We start from the raw sequence: 23,710 nt of genomic DNA on the forward strand, positions 1-23,710 counted from the left end.
GAGAAGTTATTGGAAATTTATTGCAAAAATTGACATTACAATAAACAACACTAAAGTAAGTAACAACAGAATGTAAAGAATATCTAACACTTGTATACCTCTTTGCACATCGAAAAATCGATCAAAGCTTATAAATTTAATGCAGTTAACAATGAAGATCCAAAATACAAACATCACTTTTCACTTTTACACTTTTAAGGCGACTTTTCAAATGGAAGAATATTAATGACTCACATACAAAAAGATTTACCGTCAAAAAATATATAGACATTTACAATATAATTTACTTTCGTATATCTTCGTTCATAAAAATACGCTTTAGAAACATTTTTTTTCCTTATAAACTACGTGTAAAGTTATACTTAAATTCGCAAGGATGAAATCATCCCATCAGCTTGCTCAGTTCTGGTTTTTATAGTTATATGAACCAAGAGAGATGCTAATTCAAGCTCTTCGCTAAATTTATTCCTAAGCGGTACACTGCGGTATCCAGTTCTCAAGCAATTGATCTAAAGAGATAAAAGGATGAAAAACTGCGCTCAATTTGTCATAGACTAGACAAATACTTACAGGGAATGTAGCTTGTGCAACAAAATGCCGTTCAGCAAACATATCCTCATCTTGTACTTCGAAGCGTAGTAAGGCAAAGTAAGGGTTTCGTACTGAAAAATCACATATTTCATTCCATACAGGATTAAATGCGTTATCTGAAACCAAACAGTTGTTGTGAATAGATCAAGGGTAAGGGAAAATAAATTATGTCACCTAAAACTTTCGTGCGATGTTTGATACCGGTATCGTAACTTGCTCCGATTAATTCAATCACCACCATAGGATTACTCGGTAGATTTTTTCCTGCCCGGCATAAATGTCGTGCTCCTATTATTCGAATCGTGATGATTTTCTCCTCTACACCGACCAACGTGTTTGGATCGTTTGGATCGAAATTTTCATTCAGCATGAAATCCGGTTTTAGAATATATCCACAACCACCATTATCGCGAAACTTTGCTTGATTCAGTTGCATTGGTTTATCATTTGTTTGGTAGTTCAAGGCAATCATTTGGGAGCCTACATTCCAAAAAGGAACCGGACTGAAATTCGAAGAGTCCAAACGTTGACCTTTTGGGTATACACGACTTATTTGATTTCTATGGTACGTAAGAAAGAGCTGTGTATTCTGCTGGATGAATTGTTTTTCAGCTTTGGTTTCAGGAAAGCTGGACATCTCATAGAATACCCAGCCATACTCTCTGAACGGTACACTGCGGAAGTAAATGATCAAATCAGACATTTCTTTCGCTACACGGGCATTGCGCTCCTTCTTTCGCCGTTCATTCTCTAACTGACTAGCTATTTGTGCTGCTTGCTGTATAGATTGGCCCCACTCATACGCCAGCTGCTGATTGTTGAACCCAATCTCAAAACTGTTGGGCATCATCGGAGTTTGAATACGCATTTTTAAAATTATATCTCCTTCGTTCACTTCCAATAAGTCCACAACTGCTCCATGGATTTCTATGGAATCTGTCCTGGAACAGCATTCGCTTATATTATCATCACTTGTATGACTTAGAGTGTCGTCATTGCTAGATTCAATGACTTTAACGTAGTTTGTTGGAAAGTAGCGTTGAATTAGTCCACCGTAATCTCCTCTCCACCACATGCTATTCGTTTTCGGAAGAACGTTTGTAATAATCGCGTGTTTTGGAAAAGACAATTCGTCCGGTCGCGACGCTTTATAATTGTACAAAGCTTTGCAAGTAACACGCTCCTCCGAACAGCTGGGATCCATATAACTGGACGCTTCATTACCATTTTCCTCGCCCTAAAGAAACAGTGGATTAGCACATACATCACCTGTTTTAAAAGAATGTCAATATCTGACCATTGCATTATATATTGCTAATTTGCTCCGTAATGCTTCCTTTGAAACCGGATGTTGCAGTTTCACATTGCGATACAACGGATTTCTCATGTAGTAGTTGACCAGACTTACTAAACTCTCGAATTGGGTCTGACCAACAACATAAAGTCGTCCTTCTGCCATTATCCGACAATGTTTTATTTTCCGATTGGCCGTGAAGGAAATAACGTAGGCATTAGTGCTATGTTCGCTGGGCCTTACAAGAAACGAACCAACTTCGAGACGTATAAGGACGGACTCTGCCTGTTCTCGGGTGGTGTTCGGATGAAACCATTCCTGACTTTCATGCTTCTTTGGCTGAGGCACAGGCTCTTTCAATGTGATTGAAAATTCCTGTAGGAGAAATTAAACTTATTTCGTTCGGAAAATATGAAGTTTACAATTAGCGCTCACCGAACTACGCAACATATTCTGCCTGTAATGCATAATTAGGCTGTACAAACTATCGAATACTAAATTTTCCAGAAGGTAATATTTAGTCGCTCCATTTTCTTGTCGCAGTTTTATCCTGTTGATTGGTACGTATTAATGTGAGTACTGAACGACTTGATTTATTACTTGCCTGCAGTGATTTGCACGGCCTTTCCGCCAGAAGGATAAGCTGTAATCGCCAACGAATGTGATTGATTCGCGAACCAGAAATGTTCCATCACCCAAATGCTTATATGCCTCCAGAAGTGTGTCCGCTTCCTTACGACCACCCTCTAACTTTCCATGAAACCAATTTTCACCGAAATGTAGTTCATCGTTCACTAGATTCTCCTTGATTCTTGGAAACGGTTGATCGATCTCGTCATCCCGATTATCACCTGTTTCAGAACTATATGCGAAAACCTTAAATCCAATGCAATCTTTGAAGATAATGAGATCGTACCTGTATATCAATTCCTGCTGTGTTAAAACAAATCTATACAGATTCCACGTCTTATCGACTGGATCCTTGAAGTATAATTTGTCCTCTTTTAAAATATTTTGAACATTTTCACTGTCATCTGACCGTATTTGACACCCATCTTCGTATTCGGGTAGTTTTTTATGCTTTAAAATGATCCGGCGCTGTAGTTTGTGCGGTGATGGTAAAGATGTTTCATTTTTATCTACTTTTTGTACAAGTAACATGTCCCCGAATACATCAATAAGTGCCTGAGCCATATTTCTTTGTTGTTCGAGACTGCAGTTTTGTTCGATTGATAGGATCACTGGATAATCTGATGTTACAAATGCGTGCTCCTTTATTGTCTTGATCACGTCTTTAAATTTAATCTTCGATGTCATTGTATGACCGTGAAAAATAAGTGGTAGATTATCCGGACCATTCCAGCAATCCAATTCAATGCAACGACATCCCATTCGTAAGGCGCGAACATAGGCTTCTGTGGAGGATTCACTAGAAAATTGGTCGCCCGTTAGGTAGGTGTTATGCGACGACGCTATCCAGTAGTGAGACATGGGCTGCTTCATATCCATATAAATTTTCTCCGCCTTACTGTCCCATATCTCGTTTTGTTTCGAGAATAAAAAATCCACAAACTACATGAACAAAAAAATGTTATGTTGAATCTATGCTCGCTAGGGTGCAGCCAAAAGCAAATTGCAAACCCTCAAGCATTCCTGCATCGAAGGTGCTATTAGGTTGTTGCACATGAAATGGTCGATTTGGCAATCAAGTGGAGTTAGTTCCGTTTTTGGTGTATCAAACCACCACCAGTTGGCGCTGTTGGTGTCGGATAATGAAGTATAAATACTCCTACATTTAATCAAGGAGTCAGTTCGCTCCGAAACTTCGAAGCGAACAGACGTGCGACGGAGATTAAAATTACAATGCAAGGTGATTTATTCAAGTCACCAGTTGAGTGAGGGAAAAATTGAAAGTTAAAAGTGGAAAGTGAAATACACAGTGATAGCCAAAATAATCCAAAGTGAGTACCGTTCTGGTAGCATTATACAGTGCATCTCAAAATTTTTGACAACCTTTTTATTTGTTTTTCAGTGAACTGACATCAACAAAGGACGGGCTTGGGGACAGAATGTCCGCCAAGAGGACGAAGCTGATCCTGCCGGACGAAATTTCGTCCGAGGAAGAGGGAGCAACGGGCGCTACAACCAAGATGGACGCAGATTCGAGCCTGCTCATCAGGATTGCGGAGCTCGAACAGGAGAAGGCCGACATGGCCCAGCAGTTGGAGTGCCAGTTGGCGCTCATCAAGGAACTACAGCAGGAGATGGCTGAAATGAAAGCAGCCAACATGGCCGCGAAGCTGCCGGCCCATCAAGAGCAACGGCAGCAGCAGCAGCAGCAACGGAAACAACAGCGACAAGAGCAGCAGCAGCAGCAACGACAGCATCATCGAGGAGGAGGAAGGAGACCCCTTCAACTTTGTAGTGCGGAAGAAGAAGACATCAAATAGGAATAAGGTTAGTGCCACCATTGTAAGTGCCCCACCAACCACCCGACAATCCTCTCCCCAAGCAGCTACTCCCAAAAAAAATAAAATCCCTCCGATAACTGGGTACAAGCTGAATGTACCACAGTTCTTAAAACTGATTAAAGAAAAAGGGTTGAAAGCAACCCTGAAGAACACGAGGGCTGACAAGACCCTCATCTTCGCCGAGACGGTTGACGACCATGCTGCGATTTTCACTCTCATAAGAGAGAAAGGGCTTCACGCCATCACCAGCACCCCACCGACCCTAAGAACCAAGTCGCTGGTTATTCGCGGTCTCCACAGGGAGACAGATCCAGCAGACATATTGCGGGAACTCAATGAAGATTACCCGCAATTAAAATTGAAAACCGTGGCCAATTTAATTACGCGTGCAGATAAGCTTCTGCACAGCCAGAACCCGGCACTCCCGATGAGGTCTCAATCGGGACTTTTCATAGCCACCTTCGAGCCCTCCCAAGAGCTCAGTGAAGTACTAAAAATTAAGTATATACTTCACCAGAAGATTTCGCTTGAGAAAGTCAAGCCAATTGAAGAAGTGCAGTGCTACAACTGCCAGAACTTCGGCCACATTGCCCCTAATTGTTCCATTGTGCACAGATGCGTGAAGTGCGCAACAAAACACGTCCGCGGGCAATGCCCCACACCATCGGCGGAGGCGCCGCACTGCTGCAATTGCGGCCAGACCGGACATCCTGCCAACTACCGCGGATGCCCGACATACAAAGATATGGTTGCCAGAAGGGAAGCTGGCAAGGCGCGAAAAAATGCAGAAACGGCGAGGACCAAGCAAACGGTGACACAGATGTCACAAAGCTTGTCCCGGCCAGGTGTATCATACGCCCAAGCAGCTAGGAATACTCTTCCTAGAGCTGCACCTCAAGCTCCACAAGGCAACAAACTGGCCTTCAAGAACTTGGTCGATAGCCTCGCTTCCGTCCAAACGAATGAGCAGCGGCAGATTGCCGCAATCCAACTACTGATGAACTTATGGAGTTAAATATAGTTACATTTAACTCCGCGTCCCTGGTCTCACACGCCCAACGTGCCACTGCCCAAGCGTTGGTTGATACTCTGAAGGCAGACATATTTTGCGTTTCGGAGACCCACCTAAACCACAGACATAATGTCAATTTCACCGGATATACCACTATTCGGCATAACAGCAACACGGTCGCTGCCCTTCTAGTCAAAAAAGACTACCGTTTTGAAGAAGTCGTCATCGAGGGCTTACTAGTCTGTTCCGCTGCAGCGGCAATAGTTAAAGCTATTGATAATAAACGGATTTTGGTAGTTTCCGTTTATTTCAAATACAATTCCCCAAGTGAGAAACTGGGCCATGACTTAAAAGTCTTGGGCGATCTCCAGTTAAAATCAAAATCTTCGGTGGCGACTTTAACTCACGGCACAAATCCTGGGGCGATAAGGCAGAAAATTTAAATGGGAAAACCCTGTATAACTGGATCCACGACCCTTTCACGCCAGCCAACCTTGAGGTGGTCTCGCCGGATTCGCCGACAAGACCCGCTAGTCAATCCACCATTGACTTTTTCCTGCTGTCTGATGAAACCAAGCAAAGTTTTCAGGTAACTTCCTGCAAAACCTTGCCAGGCATGTCCGACCATTTTGCAGTTGAACTCAAAATGGCCTCAACTTCACAACTGCAGAAGCGAGTTAAGATAACCATCAGGTCATTCGCCCACACTGATTGGGACAAATTCAAGTCAGATTTAGCACCAAGGCTGAACTTAAAGAAACTCGCTACAGATCGCAATCTGTCGGACAAAGAAATCGACGAAGCAATCATTTTGGCCACGGACGCCATCAATACTGTTACACGCAGAAATACCAGGCTTATCAAAGTCGATGAGTTTGTATATAACAAACTCCCGCATGATATCATGCTACATATGAAGGTCAGACAGATTTGGCGCAGGAACGTCAAGCGCAACTTCCATAAAAATGGAAATAAAGTTAATGCTGAATACAAAGCATTGCTCTCCCGGATTAATTGCCTGAGTACAATTATCCGGGAAATGGTGGCGCAATTCCGCAATAAATAATTAACCCGTAATCTCGCAGATATTAAACCCGGGCCAGATATATTTCAACATATAAATAGGCTAGCGGGGAAAAATAAGTCCCGTAATTTCGTTCTTACCAGGAACAAGGAACCAATCTGCGGAGACGCCAGAAAGGCGCAAGTCCTTGCGGAATCATTTGAGTCTCAGCTCAATACCCCTCCGCCTCAAAGTAACCCGGCAATAGTGTCGATGGTTGAAACAACTATCGCCGACTACCTTTTTAGCTAAACGGTAAAAAATCAGCCGGACCTGACGAAATTCCTAATTACGTAATTAGGCAACTTCCCCGAGTCTCCATCAAATTTTTGCTGGCAGTATTTAATAACTGCATAAATAATGGCTATTTTCCCACCACCTGGAAAGTAGCTAAAATAATTGCGATCCGGAAAAAAGGCTTCTCTACTGAGCCTAACAACTTTAGACCCGTTTCATTATTATCCAATTTAGGCAAACTCTTCGAGAGAGCATGGACAATCGGGCTAGTCCAATATTGCAACCTCAAAGAGATTATACCGAACCATCAGTTCGGGTTCCGCAGCAAGCACGGAACTCAACATGCACTTAGCTATCTTCACGACACCGTCGTAGCAAGACTTAACGTCAATAATAAACCGACCGTAGAATGTGCATTAGGCTTAGAAAAGGCCTTTGACTCCGTATGGGTAACTAATCTACAAACTGATAGATCTTGAGTTCCCAATTCCGATCATTAGAATTGCATTAAGCTTCTTCGAAGATAGGTATTTCTACGTCAGTGTGGGGAATGAATTCTCCGATCTCTTGTCGGTAACATCGGGAATACCGCAAGGATCCATTTCTGGACCCACCTTTTATAATATCTTTACGGCTGACGTCCCAACTCCTGAGACCGGCACCGAACTCATTCAATATGCCGATGATACACTCATCTTCGCTTCAAGCCTCCACCCCAACAGGGCAGCCAAAGCGGTCGAGAGATATTTGAAAGACCTTGGCAAATATTACCTGGCATGGGGCATTAAGATTAATGAGGCCAAAACGCAATTCTGCACCTTCCGGAGGAAAGCTAGATACCTAGGTTCTAGAGGAATCCATAGAAAAGCTATACGCTTGAAAATGAAGATCGGAAACACTATAGTGAGCAATTCCCAGACCATCAAGTACTTAGGAGTTAAACTTCACGAACTCCTTAAGTTCAAGCCACATCTTGAGCTCGCGATCGGTAAGGCACGCGGTGCATTCAGTAGGATCTACTTTCTTCTTCGAAAGAAGGTAGGACTCAGCACCAAGGCCAAACTGACTCTCTACAAGACCCTGATCAGACCCATTATCTGCTATGGAGCGCCCACGTGGATCACTTACTCCACCCGAACCATGTCCAAATGTGAGGCATTCGAACGCCGGATATTAAGGTACTGCACTGGTCTTTCCTATAATTGGAAAACCAAGAAGGTTGGAAAAAACGCCGAGGTATATCGGCGCGCCAAGATACAACCTCTTCGAGAATTCGTTCTCAATTTGGTGGAACGGTTCTTCGAAAGAACGGAGAACCATCCAAATCCACTAATCCGGCAACTCTACCAACAGGGTAGCAACTTCCCATTGGCCAACTTCCTAAGGCCCTGCCAAATAGTGAGCGAAGCTCTTAAACCCGCCATCCTTTCCCTATATGATTCTCCCTGCCTGGTAGGGGTACATCGAGGCTAAGCACAAGACATGTAATGTGCTATTGTAAATAGTAGGTTAAGTATTTATTGTTAGATTAAGTTAGATTAAGTTTAGACTTAGTTAGTTTTAAGTATTTTAAGTAAGTAAGCGATGCCTTCTGGCGCTTTTAGTGGAAGCGCAGTCTTTTAAATAGTTCAGTTGAATACAAATAATTGTGAAGATATATGTATTAAAATTAATACAAGTAAAGTAATAATTTACACAGAAGGTCGGGTAGGCCAAACAATTGTAATAGCCACCCATTGAAATAAAGTTAAGTTAGTTAAGCTTAATATCTAAGCTAGAAAGTAATTAATAATGTATTAGAAGTAAGACACTATGGTAAATAAAAAACTTAAACTTAAACTTAAATCAAGGAGTCAAGTTCACTTCGAGATCTCGTTGTGGACACACGTGCAGCGGAGCGTTGATTAGAGAATCATAAAAATCAGAAAGTGAAGTTAAGTGCAAAAGCGGTAAGCGGAGTGCTCTGTGGAGCAATTAATCAATTAACTAATTGATCTAAAGGAAGTAGAGTGCTGCAGTGCATCTCAATATTATTGAGACACTGTGTACTACAGTACAATTGCAAATAATTGTTCTATTTTTTCAGTAAACTCCTCAGGATTTCGGCATCGATATAGAACGGGCTTGGGGACAGTAATGTCCGCCAAGAGATCTAAAGTAATCCTGCCAGGGGAGTTGTCTTCGGAGGAGGAGGGGATTACGGGCCCTCCAGAAATGGATCAATCATTAAGGAAAGAGCTGGAGGAGCTCCGATGTGAAAAAGCAGCGATGGCACATCAGCTGGAGTGCCAACAACAGCTGATAATTCAGCTCCAACAGCAGCTGGCAGCACTGCAAGAGACAGGCACTGCGTCCGGAGGCGACCCATTCAACTTCGTCCGGAGGAGGAAGCAGACTAAAGTTAAGGTCAGTGCAAAAACTGTAAAAGCTCCTAAACAGGCTACCCCCTCCCAAGCTCCCCAACCCACTAAGTCAAAGAAAGCAAAAATCCCCGCTATAATTGGGTACGGTTTGAACGTACCCTCGTTCTTGAAAATGCTAAAGAATAAGGGGCTAAAAGCGTCCCTTAAAAATACGAGGGCTGACAGGACCCTCATATTTACGAAGACGGCGGAAGATCACGGGAAGATCTTCGCACTCTTGAAAGAGCAAGGGCTTAACGCCACTACTCGGACGCCTCCCTCCCTACGGACCCAGTCTGTAGTTATCCGCGGACTCCACAGGGAAACGGACCCCGTGGACATCCTGGAAGAACTGAAAACCGACCATCCAGAATTCCAACTGAAGACAGTTGCGAATCTTATTACGCACAGGGACAAGTTTCTGCACAGCGAAAATCCGGCCCTCCCGATGAAATCCCAATCGGGATTATTCATCGCGACTTTCGAGCTCAAGAGCTCAGCGAGGTGATGAAGGTGAAATACATCCTTCATCAAAAGATAACCTTGGAAAAGGTTAAAAGCTTTGAGGAAATGCAGTGTTTTAATTGCCAAAATTTTGGGCACATCGCCCAAAATTGTACAATAGTGAACAGGTGTGTTAGGTGCGCAAAATCCCATCCTCGCGGAGAATGCGGAAGACAAGCAACCGAAGGGCCTCTTTGCTGCAACTGCGGCCAAGTTGGCCACCCAGCGAGCTATCGCGGGTACCCGGCCTACAAAGAAATAGATGCCAGGAAGGAAGCTGCCAAGCAAAGACGAGCCAATGAGAGCTCCCGAGCCAAGCACGCAGTGACACAACTGTCACAAAGCTTGGCCAATCCCAGCGTATCGTACGCTCAAGCTGCGAGAAACACTCAACCAAGAATGGCAGCACAACCTGCTCCTATCCCCGCACCAAACGCCTTCCGCGAATTGGTGCAATCTCTCGCGTCGGCCTCAACTAATGAGCAGCGACAATTCGCCGCTATAAAACTCATTATGAACTTATGGAGTTAAATATCATTACGTTTAACTCCGCGTCCCTGATCTCACACGCCCAACGTGCCACTGCCCAAGTGTTGATTGACAGTCTGAAAGCAGACGTTTCAGAAACTAAACTAAACAGCAGGCATAACATGCAATTCACCGGGTATAATATTATCCGGAATGACAACAACACTGGCACTGCCCTTTTAGTCAGAAAAGACTATCAATTTGAGGAAGTCGTTATAGAAAACCTGCTGACCTCTTCCGCCGCGGCGGCAATAGTAGGAACTACTGATGATAGACGGATTTTGGTAGTTTCCGTCTACATCAAATGTAATTCTCGAAATGAGCAACCGGGACAAGATCTTAAGTTCTTGGGCAATCTCCAGTTAAAATACACGACTTCAACTCGAGGCACACCTCCTGGGGCGATACGGCAGTCAACAGAAATGGGGAAAGCCTGCTTAAATGGATCCAAGACCCTTACTCGCCAGCCTATGTCGATTTGGTCTTGCCAGATTCTCCGACAAGACCCAGTAGTCAATCAATCATTGACTACTTTCTCCTTCTCTGAACTTTCAAGTGATATCTTGCAATACTCTACCAGGCATGTCTGACCAGTACAACTTAAACTTTCCTTGTCCTCCCAACTGCGTAAGCGAGTGATGACCACCGTAAGGTCCTTCGCCCACACGGACTGGGACAAATTCAAGTCAGACCTTGTACCAAGGCTGAACTTGAAAAAACTTGCAACTGACCGCAATCTATCAGACATAGAGATCGACGAGGCCATCGCCTTGGCCACAGATGCCATTAATACTGCTACACGCAGAAACACAAGGCTTATCAAAGTCAGTAACTCAGTCCCTCACGATATCATGCTCCATATGAAAGTCAGGCAAATATGGCGTAGGAAACTCAAACGGATTTTCCACAAACACGGAAATAAAGCCAATGCTGAGTATAAAGCATTGCTTTCCCGGGTTAATTGTCTGAGTACAATAATTCGGCAAAGAGTGGCGATTCTCCGCAACAAAGAATTAACAAGGAAACTAGCAGATATTAAGCCCGGGCCAGATATGTTTCAGCATATCAATAGGCTAACCGGCAAACATAAATCCCGCAATATCGCTCTTTCCAAGAACGGGGAGCACATCTGCAGTGACGCTAGGAAAGCGCCAGTTCTCGCGGAATCTTTTGAGACTCAGCTCAATTCCCCTCCGCCTCAAAATAACCCGGCTATATGGTCGATTGTTGATTCAACAATCAAGGCCTTCGTCTCTGAGAACTCCCAGAAGCTAACTAAATTCACCACAACCAACACCTCAGCCAAGCCGTCGGAATCGCAACATTTTCTGAGCTTACCTCAACTCACGGACTTAACCAAAAACCTTAACGGTAAAAGGTCAGCCGGGCCTGATGAAATCCCTAATTTTGTAATAAAAAACCTCTCCAGAGCCTCATTGAAATTTTTATTAGCAGTTTTCAACAACTGCATTAATAATGGCTACTTTCCATCCACGTGGAAATTATTGCGATCCGGAAAAAAGGCACCTCCAGCGAGCCAAGCAATTTCAGGCCCATTTCTCTATTATCCAACCTTGGCAAACTGTTTGAGAAAGCATATACAATTGGGCTAGTCCAGCACTGTAATCTCAACAAAATTATCCCTGACCACCAGTTCGGATTCCGCTCTAAACACGGAACCCAACACGCACTCAGCTACCTACACGACACTGTCGCCTCAAGACTTAACGTCAACAACAAACCCACAGTAGCATGTGCGTTAGATTTAGAAAAGGCCTTCGACTCCGTGTGGGTAAACGCACTTATATGCAAATTAATTGATAATGAATTCCCAGTCCCCCAGATAGGCACTTTTATGTCAGCGTGGGGAATGAATTCTCCGATCTCTTGCCGGTATCGTCGGGTGTACCGCAAGGATCCATTTCAGGGCCAACATTCTACAACATCTTCACGGCTGACATTCCGCTCCCCGATGATGGCGTTGACCTCATCCAATTCGCGATGATACGCTTATCTTCGCTTCAAACCTCCACCCCAACAGGGCAGCCAAAGCGGTTGAGAACTACATTGTAGTCCTCTGCAGGTGCTACCGTAGTTGGGGAATCAAGATAAACGAGGGAAAAACGCAAATCTGCACTTTTAGGAGAAAATCTAGATAATTAGGTTCTAGAAGCATCCACAGGAAAGATAAACGCTTGAAAATGAGAATCGGGAACACCACATTGAGCAGATCTAGTTCAATCAAATACTTGGGAGTAACCCTCCTCAAGTTCAAACCCCACCTCCAGCTCGCTATCAGCAAGGCACGCGGTGCAGTCAGTGGCATCTACTCTCCTCTTCACAAGACAATAGGTCTCAGCAACAAAACCAAACTGACACTGTATAAGACCCTGATTAGACCCGTTATCTGTTACGGAGCACCAACTTGGATCTCATGCTCCAACCAAGCCATGGCAAAATGCGAGTCATTCGAACGCCGAATCCTTAGACATTGCACAGGCTTGTCTTACAACTGGAAAACCAAAAAGATCGGCAAAAACGCCTAAGTGTACAGGCGAGCCAAAGTCAAACCACTTCGAGAACACGTTCTCACAATAATGGAAAGGTTCTTCGAAAGAACGGAGGACCACCCCAACCCATTAATTCGGCATCTCTACCAACAGGGTAAAACCTCCCCATTGGCCACATTCTTAAGGCCCTGCCAAATCGTGAGTTCATCCCACAGACCGAAAATGCGCCCCCTGTTTGAAACTCCCTGCCTGGTAGGAGTGGATAGAGGCTAAGCACAGTCATTTGTAAGTGCTTATTGTATATATTAGATTAAGCTAGATTAAGTTAAAATAAGTTAGGTTAAGTAAGTAAATTTCAACCTTCTCGCGTCTTTAGTGCAGGCGCAGTATTGAAAAGTCAAGATTGTACAACAAATTGTCAAGATCCATGTATGTAAAAAATTATATACTAAGTAAAATAAATTACAGAGAAGGTCGAGTTGGCCAAACAATGTAATAGTCACCCGTTTGATAGAGTTAAGATCAATTAGCCATTATTTAAGCTAGCATTAAGTAACCATTGTCTAGTTGTAAGTCACTACTTAAATAAATGAATTGAATTGATCAAGGAGTCATCTCCGCCGCCACCGAAACCAGTACCAACTCTTCCGCCCATTTTTAAAAAAGCAGTAGTGAAGTCACCGGAAAAGTCAAAGCCTTCAGGACAGGAAAGTCCTAAGGCTAAAGAAGCCGAAAAGGATACGGTACCCGTGATTTTAAGGCAGCCATCAAAATGGCCAGCCATTGAGAAAGAGTTGAGAAATAGGAAAATTAATATCCTTCACGCGAGGAGGATACACCTGGGAGTGAGAATAACTCCAGAGCAGCCGAGCGACCACCGAAAGATCACGAAATTTTTTAGAGAAAGTGGAATTCAATTCCACACATATCTTCTCCCAGAAGAGAAGAACATCAGCATTATAATCCGGGGGCTCGAGGGAATAACGCCCGAAGATGTGAAGGAAGACCTTGAGGATCAGGGCTTCCATCCTATAAGAGTGTTTCTTCATAAAAATGAAGAACGGGCCCTCCAGACTATTAAAAGTGTTAATGCCGAAAAATGAAACCGGCATATACAATGCCAAATCGATCTGCCACCTGATCGTGAAAATCGAGTCCCAAAAACCGAGGACTTCGCAATCGCAGTGCCATAACTGTCAGCAGTTCGGACACTCTGCGAACAACTGTTTCGCCGACGCACGTTGCGTTAAATGCGAGGGATCGCATCACTTGCAAAATGCAAAATGCGAGAGGAAGCAGAAGCAGAAGGCAACCTGCAACAACTGCAAAGGGGATCATCCAGCCAGCTATGGCGGATGTCCAAAAAATCCTAAAAATATTAAGAAAACCTTCGCCCAGATGGCGAAATCTAACTCTTCTCCACAGGTATCACAGGTAACACAACCAATCAACAAACCGACAGGAAAAGCCCCAACAGCACCAAAAACTCCCTCTTCCACAGCGAACCCGAAGCCCGTACAAATGGATCAAGTGCTGAGCAGCATGCAAGCACAGATCCAAAAAATGATGGAGTCAATGATGACTAAAATGATTCAAAACCTGTTTAGCTCGCAGATCCCTCTAGGCAACCCAACTAAGAACCAGCATGGTAAGCATTAAGCTTAACATTATCTCGTGGAACGCAAATTCCGTAACAGGAAAAATGGGAGAATTGAAAGAATTCCTTTACGAGGCAGAAGTAGACATACTACTCATCCAGGAAACGTTCCTCAAACCAACACTAAAAGTACCCAACTACGAAATATATAGAAACGACCGACTTACTGGCCGTGGAGGAGGAACCGCAATCCTCATCAAGAGAAACATCGAGCATCACCGCCTGGAAACACCACTCATCACTGGAATGGAAGCTACAATCATCGAGGCAAGGATAGGACCAGCTGATGTAAAAATTATATCAGTCTACCGTCCACCATCAGCAGATAATTTTTCAGAGGACCTTCAACTGCTACTCGTGTGCGTGTTGGACGACCTCTTGTCGGACCACAAACCGGTGCTATTTTCAATATACAACATATATATTGAAAAACCGCCGAAAATGATCAAAAGCACCAACTGGGACACCTACCGCCACATTCTAAGACAATACACCACAACGACTAAACTGGAAACATCGGAACAGGTAGAGACAGAGATTCAAAACCTAACCGCCCAACTAACTTCAGCCAAGCAGGAGAGCTCAACGCAGACAGAAGTAAACGACCAACAATACTACCGGCTCCCAAGAAATATTAAAGGAAGAATAAGGGAGAGAAATCGCATCAGAAAAAGAGGAAGAATGACAGGAGATCCCAATCTGAAAAGAGAAGCGAATCGGCTCACTAACGTCATCAGAGATGACATTGACCGATTCAGGAACGAACAGTGGGAATACTTCCTTCAAAACTTAGAGCCGGGAAACATCAACTTCTGGCGGCTCAGCAAATATTTTAAAAGAGGCTCGAGAAGGCAAATGCCTACAATTCATGGTCCCAATGGCCTTGAATTCTATAAGGAGGGAAAGGCCGAAGCGTTCGCGGACTCACTCGAACTCCAGTTCAGGGAGAACACCGCATCGCACGATGAATCTGAAGAAGAGTACGAGTCAGAAACAGAGACACAAGATGACTCAATACAAAGAGAAGACTGGGAACTGCAAACAGACCAGGTGGAAGTCCAAACCATCATCCATGGACTAAGCAGCAAAAAAGCCCCAGGATGGGATATGCTTACAAACGAGTGCATCAAGAACGCACCGAATAACATCGTCGAATCAATCACCACAGTAATAAATGCAGTACTCCGTCTCAGAACATATCCAAAAGCATGGAAAAAGTCCATCATCATCCTTCTGCCGGAACCGGGAAAGAACCCAATCTTCCCACAGAACTGGAGACCCATCAGCCTACTTCCAACAATTGGAAAAATTGCAGAAAGGATAATACGGAGCAGACTGCAGGATCAACTCAACGAGCTCAACATCATCCCAGAGGAACAATACGGATTCCAACGAGAGCATTCATGCGAGCTTCAACTGGCCAGAGTAGTCCAGCACATTCGCAGTGGATTAAACAAGCGGAAATCGACCGGACTAATAATGTTCGATATATCGAAAGCTTTCGATAAAGTTTGGCACGCAAGGCTCGTAGCTAAACTAAAGAAATTTAAAATATCTGATTCACTGATAAGACTAATCCAATCCTTTATTGCAAATCGAAGTTTTAGGGTGGCACTGGAGGGGCACCAATCAACAAAAAAAATAATAGAGGCAGGAGTACCCCAAGGATCGCCGCTTTCACAGCTGTTATACACAGTATTCACGGCGGACATTCCAAGACAATTCAACCGCTTCACAGGGATCTCCTTATTCACGGACGACACATGCCTCTTCCACACATCGAAACAGGCACGCCTCATCACAAGCAATCTTCAGAAGGCAACCAACACAATGTTGGAATACTTCAAAAAGTGGAAGATAAAAATAAACCCGGAGAAGACCCAGACAATCTTCATCACAAGAAAGAGAAAACAGAAACCGGGGAAAATCAAAATCGACAATCAGCCCATCGATTGGAAACCAACAGCTAAATATTTAGGACTGACTTTCGACAGTAGACTAAATTGGAAACAAGTCGGGAAACCGGAAGCTTGACGCTTCAGGTATAAAAGGTTTTGTGTTTCCCTATGTGAGGAGCATAACGTAGTTCTCCATTGGCTTATAGCATTGACTCGAGATATTGAAATCGCTCAGTTCTGGGCAGGTTACTGCCACTGCCAGAACTGAGCGATTTAAATATCTCGAGGGGCAGGTTACTGCCATTGCCGGAACTCAGCGATTTAAATATCTCGAGTCAATGCTATCAGCCAATGGAGAACTGCGTAATGAAATTGCTTCACGCATTAACGCAACCTGGATGAAGTGGCATTCCACAACTCTATAGTTCTAAGTGTTGGCCGACTATAAAAGACAATGACCGGCGTCTTGCGATAATGGGGACGAAGATGTTGCATTGCACTGGTGGCGTGACACGATTTGATCACGTCTGAAATGAGAATATCCGCGATCGATATGGGTTTGCACCGATCATGGGAAAACTGGAAGAGAGGCGTCTTCGATGGTTCACGTAATTTGCACTAACGAGAATTCACTTACCAAGATTGGTCTGAACATCGAAGTCGATAGTAAGCGACCAAAACGCCGGCCGAAACATCAGGGGCTTTAGACCATGGTGTTTTACACAAAACCTTAAAAAGGGCTGCAGATAAGTAGATTCTTTATAAATGCGACTTTAATATTTCACACGAATGTCAATTATTCCCGTTAATTATGACGTCAGCATCTTATTTGCATGGCTTTGGAAGCAGTTAGTTCGTGCAAAATTGCTAAGTTTGAACTGCTATAACTTTGGCGTTAATAGCCAGATTTCCATGCAATTTAGCATGTATATACGAAATATTATCCTCTATGCGGGTACAAAATTCGGATGCATTTAAGGGGGATTTTTCAGTAAATTTCTAAAAGTTGGTAATATACTATTAGTAAGTTTATTTGAGCAGATATCGGAATGGGACATATTTTGAGGCCTAGATTTCATCTAAGCGCGCCACCCTGATTTTTTTCGGATTTTTAGGTTGGGCAGATTCCGAAAATGAGTCCTGTCTCACTTCAAGTGCGTACATTTTGACTCCTTACTCACGCACTTTGCAATTCAAGCCAAAACTAATGTCAACTTCAGAAAATACAAATCGAGACCTTTCATTTGATACTCTACACGACTATATCGGGTGAACAAATTTTTTGAATCCCCCCTTTGGATGTATGGGGAGCCCCCCTTTAAACTCCACCTAAATTTATGCCACTCGCTGTATGTGTGGGATTTCATAGTTCCCATCTGTCCACCGAATTTCGTTCGGATCGGTTTAGCCGTTTTGGAGAAAAATGTGTGACACAGACAGACAGACAGACATTGAATCGATTTTAATAAGATTTTGTTTTACACAAAACCTTAAAAAGGATGGAAAAGAGCCAAGAACGTATACCTTTTCTGTATGAGTTCAAACTTGGCCATAAAACGGCGGAGGCGACCAGGAACATTAACAGCGCATTTGGAGCTGATACGGTAAGCGAACGAACCACACGGCGGTGGTTCAAAAAATTCCGGTCAGGCGACGTAAACCTTCAAAGTGAGCCACGTACACATCCAGGACCATCGATTGACAACGACGAGCTGCGTTTGCTAGTCGAATCCGACACACATCAGTCTGTGAGAGACATTGCAGAAAAACTGGGCGTACACTATTCGACAATTTCCCGGCACTTTCAACAGCTTAGAAAGGTGAAAAAGCTCGACAAATGGGTTTCGCATGCCCTTATGGAGCACGATATGGCGCTTCGAATGGAAATTTGCAGTTCTTTACTCTCCAGCAACAGAAGCGTGTGGCACGGCAGGATCCGCAGCATTCGAAATTTATTTCGAATGTTGCGAATGGGGGCAAGTAGATGGCGCGGAACTCTCCACTCGTTTTAGAACTCGCCACGGGAGTGGAGGATTAGCGGTGAGAGAGTGCGATTGGTTGGGACAGAAAAGACCGCATGGAAATAAGCCGATCTCTTCTGTCTCAACCACGAGGGAGGATAGGTGTTATCCATAGCGGTGCTGCGCCTCATAATTTCGTTACATTATAAGTGCGGTTATTAGATAAAAACAGTTCGTTTGTGAAGAAATAACATACAGGCTAAATTGAGAATTTTGAGTGACAGAAAACACTTAATTGGTGACCCCGAGAACGAACACCAGCGCCGCCGCCACAACCATCGCCACCGCAGCAGCCGTCAACACCAGCGCCGCCGCCACAGCGCAGTTCCAAATGTCCGGAATCACATCGGACGCGACCCGCTTCAACTATGCGGTGGTCGGCCTGGATGAAGAGTCGATTCTTCTGGTGTCCGACGTAGTGAAGTCGACATCATACTCGCAGCTCAAGAGCGAGTTGATCAGGCACCTGTCGGCAAGCGAGTCGGCAAAATTAGACCACCTGCTGGCGAGTTTAACGTTGGGTGATCGAACTCCCAGCCAATTGCTTCGCGAAATGAGGCAATTGGGTGGGAGCAAGATCGGCGATGACCTGATCAAGTCGCTCTGGCTGCGACGGCTCCCGGGGGGCACCCAGGTGATCCTAGCTTGGGTCTCCGGTTCCTTGGAGGAACTGGCAGCGACGGACGACCAGGTGCAGGAGGTGTACGTACGCCCAACCATAGCGGCCGTTCAACCACCGTCGGATGAGGTGAGCGACTTAAGGCGCGAGATAGCCGCTTTAACAGCCAGCGTGGCCGAAATGCGGGCGACGTTGGACGCTCAGCGTTCGAGTGCCAGATCGCGAGCTCGCTCACGGTCTGCCACACGAAAAGGGCGTTCGGGTAGCAGGTCGTCAAGACAGCCTACGGACAAAGGTATTTGCTGGTACCATCGTAAATTCGGAGATAAAGCGACAAGATGTACGCTACCTTGTAAATTCGCGCCTACCGCAAAAAACTAGGTCCGCGGGGGGTCTTGGCGACGGCCACCCAGAGCGCAGCGCCACGTCGCCTAACTATTCTCGACCCCCTCAGCAGGTGCAACTACCTCGTCGACACTGGTGCGGAGGTTTCGGTTCTTCCCGTACCCCGGCATCATCGACTTTATCCACAGCCGCTCAAACTGGCGGCAGCAAATTCCTCTCGCATAAACACTTACGAGTATAGGCAAGTGGACGTGAGTCTTGGCTTGCGTAGGACATTTTCGTGGCGTTTCATCCCTTTTGCAGAGAATAGTGACATGTGATGAAAAGTGGATATTATACGACAGTCGTCGCCGATCAGCACAATGGCTGATGAGCCTCTGAAGCATATGCCGAAACCGAGCTTCCATCCGAAGAAGGCAATGGTGACTCTTTGGTGGTCTACAGCTGGAGTAATCCTCTTTGGCACCTGGAGAAACGATAAATACACAGAAATACTGTGCCCAACTCGAGGAAATGCACCAAACATTGAGTATTCAACGGCCGAGATTAGTCAACAGAGTTGGTGTATTACTCCTTCACGACAATGCAGGACCTCATGTATCCCCCTGGCGAGGATGATGCCGAACGTGGGAGGGCCACGGCATACCTCTAGGTTACTTATAGCCAGGGTGGTAACCACAATCATGCTCTATGCGACCCCAGTTTGGAGCGAGGCGTTGCGGATGTCAGTTAACACTAGCAAACTGAATGCAGTCTACAGGAGGACAGCTCTGAGGGTATGCTCTGCTTTCAGAACTGTCTCAGATAATGCAGCATTCGTCATCTCTGGAATGATGCCGGTTGACATCTTGGCAGATGAGATGGCGAATATATGCCATGCGAAGTCAATCTCTCTCTTATTGCAGACGAAGAACGCTGAGAGGGAGAGATCCATAAATAGGTGGCAAGAGCGGTGGCAACGCTCGGGAAAGGGTCGGTGGACTCAGATTAATTATAATCTCACCCAGTTTCTCACGGGACATGGAGGATATCTCCAATACCTTCACAGGTTTAAATTGGAGACCTCACCCGACTGTGCAAATTATGATGGAGTCCCAGAGGACCCAGAGCATGTATTCTTCCACTGTCCGAGATTTGTGGAAGAAAGGAGGAATCTAGAGGAGACTCTAGGAGAGGTGCTGGTACCAGAAAATCTGGTGCCGAAAATGCTAGCACATCAAGAAAATTGGGATGCGGTCAACTGTATGATCGCATCTATTCAAAATAAACTGCGAAAGGCAGAGGAGAGAAGAAAAACGCGGTGACAAAGCTAGAGTGAGCTGACTCCGCCCCGTGATGTAATACCTTATGGTAGTTCCGCGGGGCAGGGGGGGAGTCGGGGGTGGTTTTAGTGGGTAAAAATCCCACACGCTGGTGTGTCCAAACCAGTGTCTTTGGAAGATTTCCACCTCCTCAAAAAAAAAAAAAAACAAGTCGGGAAACCGGAAGCTGGACGCTTCAGGTACGAAAGGTTTTGTGTATTTCTTAGTACATAGCACGTAATATATCCATATATTATGTGAGAGTATCCACTTTCGGGTGATACTGACATTCATAGTCTTCAATTTTCAAAGAAGCAACAAATTTGAGGTATTATAACTTTGTTAGTAATAGTGCGATTTCCACCGAACTTGGTAAGATTATGCTCTATATTATAGCCTATATCACTGTAAAATTTCATGGTACTAGGATGAACTTAAGGGGGGTGTCTGACCAATACCAAAAATTGTAGTAATATACTATTATTAACTTTATTTAAACAGATATCGGCATGGAAGGTATTTCGGAGCCCGGGCACCATATAGTGGCAGCCTCCTGATTTTTTTCAGATTTTTCGGTTTGGTAGTTTCTGAGAATGGCCCCCTTGAAGAAGTGATCACTTTCAACCCCCCGCGCTCCCCACCCTTCCAACGAATGTGTGGCTTTGAAAAGTACTAATCGAGACCTTTAATTTGATACCCCACATGACTATATTTGATGAAAAAAAATTTTACACCCCCCTTTTGCATGTATGGGGATCCCCCATTAAATTCGACGTAAAAGGATGTAATTCACTGTATGCGTGAGCGTTCACAGTTCCCACCTTTCTACCAAATTTGGTGTCAATCGCTATAACCGTCTCCGAGAAAAATGCGTGTGACGGACAGACAGACAGACAGTAAACCGATTTTAATAAGGTTTTGTGTTTACACAAAACCTTAAAAAGACCTCATGTATCCAGAACAACGGTTCAAAAGTTGAACGATTTGCACTATGAGACTCTGCCTTATCCACCATATTCACCGGACCTTTTGCCAACCGAATACCACTTTTTTAAGCATTTGGATATTTTTTTGGCGTAAAAACAATTTAGGAATGAAGAGACCATCAGAATTGCCTTCGACGAATTTATCAACACCCGAAAATTGGACTTCTACGGAACTGGCATACATGCTCTTGTATCTCGCTGGGAGAAGTGTTTTGAATCGACTGGCACCTATTTTGATTAATTAAATAAATTTTTGTAAGCTTTAAAGTCGTTTCAAATTTTAGTACCAACTTGGCCATTTCATGTGCAACCACCTAATAAAAATATTGATCAACCTACTTCATTAATAGTCATGTAAGGCTCTTGCACTTCCCGTTCAATATCTTGCAGAAACTCACAAATAAATTTAGAAACCGCCTTGTCGTCACGACCCATTGCATCATTTTGTTCAGTAATAAGAAAACTTTGAAACTCCTGTAATGTTACCGTGTTTCCGTTTCTCGAATAGCGAAATTGATCACTAAAACATCCTTCGACGAACTGTGAATTAAAGAGTCAATATTCGCTTTTAAGAGGCAATGCAAGGGTCTAGGTGAACTCCATTTACCGATTGTGGAAGCAAAAGTTTTTGGTACAATCGAGAGAAATCATCGAAGCGCAAGTCTCCCTTTTTCGAATCTGTTGATTGAGAGAAATGTTCCATCAATTTCCCTGTCGACATTTTACAGCTAACGCTGGCCAGGAACGCCTTGAAGTCCTTTATAGTAACGCTACCACTAGGGATAAATACAAACATTACTTCAAATCACAGTTCATTTAGACTTCGCAATAGATTACTTGTCTCTAGAATGCAAATTTGCGTTTTCAATTGCGTAAAATTCCTTCCGAAGCCAGCGTTCCACTTGCAATGGATATGGAGAATTGATGGTGTCCATTACCATGTACTTGATTCCTTTGATCCAGTTCTCACACTCTTGCTCTGAAAATGCTGAAAGTTTCCGGATTTGGTTTCATTCTTTCGGTTTACTGGTAACTGAGTCACATACCAACCACTGAAAACGTCTTCAACTTAAACGTATTACCATAAAGCAGAACAAAACATTTTTGTGCGTCGAATTTCTTTGAATCATCCATAAAGTTGCGAAATTCTTTGGAATTTTTCCCTTGACGAATCTCTTTAACTTCGCGAAGTTCAAGGGAGCCCTCAAAATCCGTCCGAGTATTCACATTAGCTGATGACCATAATAGCTGTAAGGTTTATACATTTTCAGTATTCATTTCCATTTAACTTATTCTGTCACCTACCTGCCTGGTTTCACGAACAAGCATCAATTTCTTCGGCTCAGCTCGATGTTTTGGGTATAATTTTGTTATAATCGTCCCACGTTCCAGTAATGAGATCGTTGCCTCCATTTCCCCCAAACTGGGAGTACTAATTGTACTGAAGCAACTCAACATCTTGTTTTCAATTCTTCATCAAGAAAAACAATGAAATCTAAAATTAATGCGACCCAAGGGTGTGGAGCGAGATTCGATGAAATGCGCGACTTCTGGAAAGCAAAATGAAACCGAGTTACAAGTAGACGGAAAAAAAGAGTGATAATGGTGAATCGGAGGATTGCCTGTATAGATATCAATATTTATTAGCTTTCGTGATATCCAAAAAAAAAAATGTGATAATTTGCTTTAGTTATCACTATCACTTTATCATTTGCATATCACTCAAGCATTATTGCTCCGATATCGTACTTTTACCTTGTGATATCAATGCAATCATAGTAGCTGAAGAACAATATGACACGCAATAATATATGTACAACTAAATAGGCGTATGACAAAGCTGGAGAGTATTAGGGCGCAGCCACCTACGGGATTGGCAGGTTCTGTGTGCTTTTTATTTCATGAGAAATGAATTATTTCCAGTTGACATTGTAACTAGATTTAAATAAATATGATTTCGTAGCTTCTTTCAATTAATTAACTTCATGACAACGTCCGTTCTGGACACGTTGATGTTCTAATTCTGCTTGCGTGTTTAAGAATTTCAACGTTATCAACAATAGTGTAGAATATTTTGCATTATCTTCAACTTATTATAGGGGGCTAACAAAGCTGCGTGTTTTTCGCATATGTACCTAAATAAATGTGGTTGTAAAAATCAATATCTTAGATCAATTAGATAATGGGGGTAGCTTTATGTGTTAACGTACACGCCAAGAATAGATTCAGTCAGTAAAGTCGGTTTTTAGCGGGTGAATGACCGTTAGCTGT

The 23,710-nt window shown here is 43.8% G+C and overlaps 1 protein-coding gene across 2 annotated transcripts in view; it reads right to left on the bottom strand.

Moving 5' to 3' along the window:
* The window catches only part of LOC119654686 (1-phosphatidylinositol 4,5-bisphosphate phosphodiesterase gamma-1), a 36,826-nt gene continuing 13,116 nt past the window's right edge, over positions 1 to 23,710 (bottom strand). The window contains exons 2-13 of one of the 2 annotated variants that reach the window (XM_038060196.1): positions 22,745 to 22,989; positions 22,486 to 22,687; positions 22,277 to 22,427; positions 22,047 to 22,215; positions 21,779 to 21,979; positions 2,802 to 3,457; positions 2,490 to 2,747; positions 2,321 to 2,435; positions 1,889 to 2,260; positions 766 to 1,828; positions 571 to 707; positions 1 to 509 (exon numbers count right to left, since the gene is read on the bottom strand). In XM_038060196.1, the coding sequence (XP_037916124.1) occupies positions 363 to 509; positions 571 to 707; positions 766 to 1,828; positions 1,889 to 2,260; positions 2,321 to 2,435; positions 2,490 to 2,747; positions 2,802 to 3,457; positions 21,779 to 21,979; positions 22,047 to 22,215; positions 22,277 to 22,427; positions 22,486 to 22,687; positions 22,745 to 22,897 (3,624 nt within the window). In that variant the 5' untranslated portion in view covers positions 22,898 to 22,989 and the 3' untranslated portion in view covers positions 1 to 362. Of the gene's footprint in view, positions 510 to 570; positions 708 to 765; positions 1,829 to 1,888; positions 2,261 to 2,320; positions 2,436 to 2,489; positions 3,458 to 21,778; positions 21,980 to 22,046; positions 22,216 to 22,276; positions 22,428 to 22,485; positions 22,688 to 22,744; positions 22,990 to 23,710 lie in introns of both variants that reach the window. The other variant, XM_038060194.1, reaches the window with a different exon arrangement.

This window comes from Hermetia illucens, chromosome 4 (assembly GCF_905115235.1).
Source record: "Hermetia illucens chromosome 4, iHerIll2.2.curated.20191125, whole genome shotgun sequence".
Lineage (NCBI taxonomy): Eukaryota > Metazoa > Arthropoda > Insecta > Diptera > Stratiomyidae > Hermetia > Hermetia illucens.